We start from the raw sequence: 6,686 nt of genomic DNA, 5'->3' as shown, positions 1-6,686 counted from the left end.
GACCCCGAAAAGATGAACGGCAAAGACACCCTCGACAGAATTTGAACTCAGAACGTGAAGGCGGACGAAATACTGCTAAGCATTTTGCCTGGCGTGCTAACGATTCAGCCAGCTCGCTGCCCTACAAATTTTCTTTTCTATTCTAGGCACAAGGTCCGAAATTTTGGGGGAGTGGGGGGGGGCAATCGATTAGATTGACCCCAGTACGCAACGCAACTGGTACTTAATTTATCGACCCGAAAGGAGGAAAGGCAAAGTCGACATCGGCGGAATTTGAACTCAGAACATAAAGGCAGACGAAATACCGCTAAGCATTTCGCCCGGCGTGCTAACGATTCAGCCAGCTCGCTGCCCTCCAAATATTACAAATAAAATGCACCCGTCATTATGAGACAGCCTTTATATTTGTATCCTTCAAAATTTATCAAAACGGACCTCAGCGATGCTGGTAGCATGTAATTCATTCATAATTTATCTTGGGTTTAAACACGTGAAATGCCCTGGCGGCAGTTATTGAAATGGGAGATAAGCACTTCTCTTAATGACAGCATTGTTACAAGTTTGATTTTTAAATCGAGGTGTAACGAAGATGATGCACAGAATATATATATATTTAAATATTTCCTTTTTTTTTGGCAGTTTAAGGGAAGTGAAATTGTACTTTCGGTGTACGACCTGCTGTTACTTAATGTCTACGAACCGAAGAAATACAATATAAATGCAATGTATGAATAAGTGCCTACCTATTTCGTCGTCATCAGCTGCGATCTCGTCCAAATTGTAAATATGATTTGTCTCTATAGACCGCCTTCTCCTCAATAAAGCTGTCAAAGGAACAAATATTTCACTGTATTAAATTACAACTGATTCACTTGTTGGTACATAGAACACGTTCTGTGCTATTTTACGAATTATATCCACAGGGTTATTTTCATTTGATGAGAGACTAAATCCACTATTCTGAAGTGGAGAAAGGAAAACCTATAAGCTTAGTCTGTATTCTGACTCTACCCATTCTCTTCATAGATACGCATGTAAAGAATACTATTAATTCCATAAAACACTTGACGACTGCTCATTGGTGTTACATAGTATATTCATTGTTTTTTAATTCTTTCCTTGGTTTAGCCATTAGGTTACGGCCAGGCTGGAGCACCACTTTTAAGGATGTATGTAGTCCTTCATATCGACGACCCCAGTACTTTGTTCATGTTCTAGTCAGATACTTAATGTTATCGATGTCTATTGATGGGAAAGTAATGTTACCTTTTTTGTTTTAAGCGATTTTGTTGAATTAAACACATAAATACCAACACGTGTGTGTGTGTTTATGTGAGTGTGTCTATGTGTACGTGTGTGTGTGTGTGTGTGTGTGTGTGTGTGTGTGTGTGTGTGTGTGTGTGTGTGTGTGTGTGTGTGTGTGTGCACGCGCGCGCGTGTATAACACAATACTTTACTTATAGTGAACAACGGGCAAAATATTAAGGCCATGATCACCCAGTACCAGTTTCAGTGGCTCGGGAACGTGATAAAGATGATTCCACGTACCAGCTACCCAACAAAGTAATATACGACCATTTGTGTAGTGTTCGCCGCTCTGTTCCAGGACCAAAGAAGTGTTGTAATGTTCTAGTGAAGAATGCTTTGAGGAAATGCAAGTACGTTTGGGAGGAAATGTACAATGCTATTGTTGACTATTTAGCGGTATCTATTGAAGCCGGGATCATGAGTTGGAAATGGAGGATCATATGTTGGAAAACTGCAGAAGAATGCCAGGAGATATGGAACCATGTAACCATGGTTTGCACTACTATCACATACCATACCAGCAATAAAATCTTGAATGGGGATAGGATAGAAGTGTGGAGGTGCGTGGCTCAGTGGTTAGGGTGTTGGACTCATAATCGTAAGATTGTGATTTCGATTCCTGGACCGAGCGACGCCTTGTGTTCTTGAGCAAAACACTTCATTTCACATTGCTCCAGTTCGCTCAGCTGCCAAAATTGAGTAATCCTGCGACAGACCGGTGTCCCGTCCAGGTGGGGAATATATATGTGCCATGAAACTGGGAAACCAGCCCTTATAAGTTGGCATGACTCGAAAAAGTAACTAAAGAAAAATAAAAGGATAGGACTGTTCAGCGATCAAAGATCTCACCAATTAAGAGAGTGGACAGCATCGTGGTCGTATTTTGATGGACAATCAGTATGGATATATGGGTTTATTCTTGAGATTCTGTCTAAGCTTTATTATGTAAATATAGATACATGTGTGTATCCGCCTGTTTGCATAGATATATAGGGCTATACTTATGTATGCATGTGTAAATTTGTATATCTGTATGTGAGTATAGATACTCTTATGTGTGTAAGTTGTAAATATGTATATGCAAGTGCATATATATATATGGGTAAGTGCATTTCTTAATATAGTTAGTTTGTAACACTGTGTTCTATTACCAGCTCTGAGACAATGATGTGAAAACAAAAGTGATAATCTTACCGTATTCACTCCTAAGAATCATGAGCTGGTTGGTCTTTTCGTTACTTTCTATAAAATTTCAAAATCTTGATTAAATCTAAAAACGAGGGTTAGGGTTGAAATTGAATTACTAGATATCCTAATGAAAGCTTATCACTTGTTTCGTATGAACCAACACAAAAACTGGAACTTAAAATCGAATTCCGTATTCGAAAGATTCAACGTTAAGAAACTGAACAAAAACAAATACCAAGGAAAAAAAATAAAAATGACAGAATTTCTAAATGTAGGCCTACTGAGAAAAGGCTCTCTCTGTGTTAACAATTCCACAGTATGAAATTTCTAACAACTGTCGGTTGTTCAAAGGGAAAACGGAAGCTTCACTTCAGCAATTTAAAATGTTCGATGATCACGTGTACCTCGCGTCTTGCTTCGCTGTTGCCTGACGTCATTGTGACCAGCGAGATCTGTTTTCTTTACTTTGGCTCCAAATATTGTCGGTGAACAATAATGATTTCTTTTAGTTTTCAAATAATAATTTCTTTTCTTGTCGGCAAACAATGATAAAAGCAACGTTAAGAACTGCGATTTATTAAAATATAGCAGTCATTAGGGATCTTTGTGGTTTTTGTCACTGTATGTCGAAATCTTTAAAAAAAAAATTTTTTTAATGTATCATATAAATAAAATTTTTGATGCTGAATCCGAATTTGTTATTCATTTATTCCAGAAAATTTTTTCAAAACTCACAAATGTTCAAAGTTTAATAATTTTCAGCCAGTCAGAAAACAGCGCGTTCGCTGCCTCTTCCATCGGCTATCACAGTAGCGAGAAAGGGTGGGGACAACGGCATGTCAAAACATTAAACTAGCTACAATAAACAACAAAAAACGTTCTAGAATCGAATTCCTACTGTTATGAAAACAAACAATTATAGAACAAGTGGTGGCTACACTCCTTATGCGCATGCGCAGCATCTTTGGTTACTATGGAAACAGAGTTCTTCGCAATCAGCTATGGAACTTGTGGTGCTTCTTTGCTTACTATGCTAACAGAACTTCACGGTGATGTGCAAAATACTCGCTTCTGCTTGGCTAAAATACCCAAATTTTACAAACTTTAGTATACAAAACTTAATCCATATACCAAATTTGAAAACCATTGGAACAAAATTGTAGGCAGTGACGATAACCACAAAGATCCATCATTAGATTCTGAAGTATGTAAGAGAAGACACTATTATATCGGTTTCAAATTTTGGCACAAGATCAGCAGTTTCGGGGTGGAAGTACGTCGATTATATCGACCCAGTGATCGATTGGTACTTATTCATCCCGAAAGATTCACCGGAATTTGAACTCAGAACGTAAAGACGGACGAAATGCCGCAAAGAATTTTATCCGGCCGCCTTCGAAGACACTTTAATATACAGATTGCTAAGGGAGCGAGCTGCTAGAATCGTAAAATACTTAGCGGCATTTTGTCCGACTTTACGTTCTGAGTTTAAATTCCGCTGAGACTAACTTTGCCTTTCATCCGTTTGGAGTGTATAAAATAAGTACTAGTTGACTGCTGGGGTCGATGTAATCGACGTGTCCCCTTCATCAAAATTGCTGGCATTGTGCCAAAGTTTGAAACCTATATTTTACAAGTTGTTTATTGACGACTGTTATATACGTACGTACAAGGTATATACACACCTAAAGAAAATGGGCTAAAGGAACTAACTCAAGTGGGCCAATGCTATGAATTTAGTTTATTCAAATAAATGCTGATGTCCTGAATAATGTAGGTAAAAGAATCATAAAAAATTGAAATTTTAATTTTAGTTGGAGAAGGAAAACTAAAACCTTGTGACAATTATTAGTGACCCTCAGAGGAAAACGGGGAGATAGTTTCTGGAAATTAGGAATAATTTCACAAAATTTGCATTTTCATGTTTAGTGAATGGGTGAGTAGGGGACAGGTGATAGTTTTTAGAAGACAAGGTGACAACTCTGAGTATGATTCGTTTTAATTAGATCTCCAGCGTCATTAACCATAACCCGTGTCGGATTTCCATTGTTTCAGTCAACAATTCTCTTGTCTCTGGGAATAGGTTTCCTTTCAATTAACAAAAACTAATAACTTTGTTAAGGTCTGCAAGCATTTTCTTTGAACTGCAAATTTGATTTTTTTATACTTACACCGATATGTATTTTCGAATTGCGAACTAGAAGGTGAGTACATACATTTTCACCTCAAAATTTTGTAATTTTATATTTTTTCCCTTTAACCACTCCTAGATGAAAGAAACCATAAAAATAAAATGTTTTTCGTTAATTTGATATATATATACATGTATATGGAAGTGTATATATATATCAATAGATAGATAGATAGATAGATAGATAGATAAATGCATGAGCGTGTAAATCCGGTATCAAGGTATATACATACGCATGACAGATTACATAATTCAACCTTGCCCAGGTATTATTCACCAGAACTGCTGAACAAATGTTCATAGCAATTGCAAATTATTTTGAGTTACGACATTTGAAAAATATATAAATAACTGGAACCATTTTTTTTTTGCACGATATAAAGGAAATGTGTGTGATCTTATTTTGTAGTGAGTTATCAAAGACAGAATCTGAATAGTTTCTGTAAAATAAAAAAAAAATTATACTTCACAGATTCCAAGCCCGTCACTAATAAGGCTCTCCTATTTAAGCTAAGACACCTTTTGCGGTTTATGGTTGTCCAAGTTAGTCGGTGTATGCATGTGTGTGTGTGTGTGTGTGTGTGTGTGTGTGTGTGTGTGTGTGTGTGTGTGTGTGTGTGCATGTGGATAAACTTGTATTCATGTAGTGAGTATATATGTCGCTTTAGTATTCAAGTTTGTTGTTTCATTACTGTTTATGTGTATGTTTAACATATGTATATATTATCAACTGCATATTTTCAGTGCAAGAACTTCAAACGGAGAATCCTTTGGAATGTTTTGCAAATATTTTTTTAATTATATTTAGAGAATCTGAATCAGTTTGCTGTTTTCTGTTTAGGAAAATCCCAGAATTTCTGGGATTTTTATGCCAGTTCTTACTGGTTACTGCATCAGCAGAACTTGTACAGTTTTCAGTCCAATCTGGCTGCCATTACTGGTTGATTAAACTTAAATATCTTTATAACACACTATTAATTGTCAGTAAGCCGGCGTTTCATTGTATTAATATTTATAAAAGGAAAAGTCAAGATCAAATACATCTTGAAATAATGTAAATAATATTTATATCATATTCAGGAATATGACATGTAAATAAAAGTAATAAAGACGAGGCAAATAGTCCGGAAAACTTTAATTATCGTCATAACTGACGGTTTTATACAGAATAGTTTGAAATATTAATAGCTTTCAATCTAAGTGAAGACCAAACAACTGCTCCTCACCCACGGTGTCCTAATTCATACTTCAACAAACACGTTATTTATGAATGATAAAGCTAGTTAATTAGCTACGACAATTTCGCATACATGAATATAAACGTATTAGATTTAGTGTGAAAAACTAACCATAATCTGCATGCCGGGACTGAACAAATATCATTCACTTGGCTCTTTTCGGTTTGTTATAGCTGGTCGTTTATGTGTGTTCGTACGCGCGCGCGCGCGACAGACAAAAGGAGAGAGACAGACAGGGAAAGAAAAAGGGAGAAGTAGGGAGAAAGAGAGGAGAGAGAAGGATGGAAAGAGAGAAGGATGGAAAGAGAGAAGGGAGTATGGTATAACTTGGGCAAGCCATTATCAAATAAATCATAACTCGCGAAGCTGATTAATTATTATGATTACGTAATCAGAGACTAATCAGTCGTGTGAATAGAGCCACTTGCACATTGTATTAAATGGGACCTACTGTGCCAGCAATAATACTAGCATGGTTCTACTATAGACATTTCAGAATAGGCTTTGTACACTAGTATATACAAAACGTTTAGTGTGTATATATGCCGGTGTTAAAACGTGGGTAGCTGAAGAAGTAGAATGTTCTCTATGTGGCTCGTGTGTTCTCGTCTACGTTTGTGTGCAATGTCCTGTACCCAGATATGCACCTATACATACAGGTGGATGTCGGTATGCACATACCTGTACGTATATATGCATATACTCATTTACTTTTGTTTTTACATGATTGAACGCAGCGTCTCACAAAAATTGTAAGTAGT

General features: G+C 36.7%; 1 protein-coding gene and 1 long non-coding RNA gene across 4 annotated transcripts in view; one reads left to right on the top strand and one right to left on the bottom strand.

Annotated features, from left to right (window-relative positions):
- The window catches only part of LOC106878620 (uncharacterized), a 17,227-nt gene extending 14,263 nt beyond the window's left edge, over window positions 1–2,964 (bottom strand). Inside the window, exons 1-2 of one of the 2 annotated variants that reach the window (XM_014927897.2) lie at window positions 2,503–2,964; window positions 744–824 (exon numbers count right to left, since the gene is read on the bottom strand). In XM_014927897.2, the coding sequence (XP_014783383.1) occupies window positions 744–824; window positions 2,503–2,524 (103 nt within the window). In that variant the 5' untranslated portion in view covers window positions 2,525–2,964. The remainder of the gene's footprint in view (window positions 1–743; window positions 825–2,502) is intronic. The other variant, XM_014927896.2, reaches the window with a different exon arrangement.
- Window positions 2,965–3,514: 550 nt separating this feature from the next.
- The window catches only part of LOC106878621 (uncharacterized), a 53,542-nt gene continuing 50,370 nt past the window's right edge, over window positions 3,515–6,686 (top strand). The window contains exon 1 of one of the 2 annotated variants that reach the window (XR_001410522.2): window positions 3,515–3,700. This is a non-coding gene — a long non-coding RNA (uncharacterized LOC106878621). Of the gene's footprint in view, window positions 3,701–3,906; window positions 4,701–6,686 lie in introns of those variants that run through there. The other variant, XR_001410521.2, reaches the window with a different exon arrangement.

This window comes from Octopus bimaculoides, chromosome 6 (genome assembly GCF_001194135.2).
Source record: "Octopus bimaculoides isolate UCB-OBI-ISO-001 chromosome 6, ASM119413v2, whole genome shotgun sequence".
Lineage (NCBI taxonomy): Eukaryota > Metazoa > Mollusca > Cephalopoda > Octopoda > Octopodidae > Octopus > Octopus bimaculoides.
The sequence above is the reverse complement of the archived record's forward strand: the minus strand, read 5'-3'. Positions and strand labels throughout refer to the sequence as shown.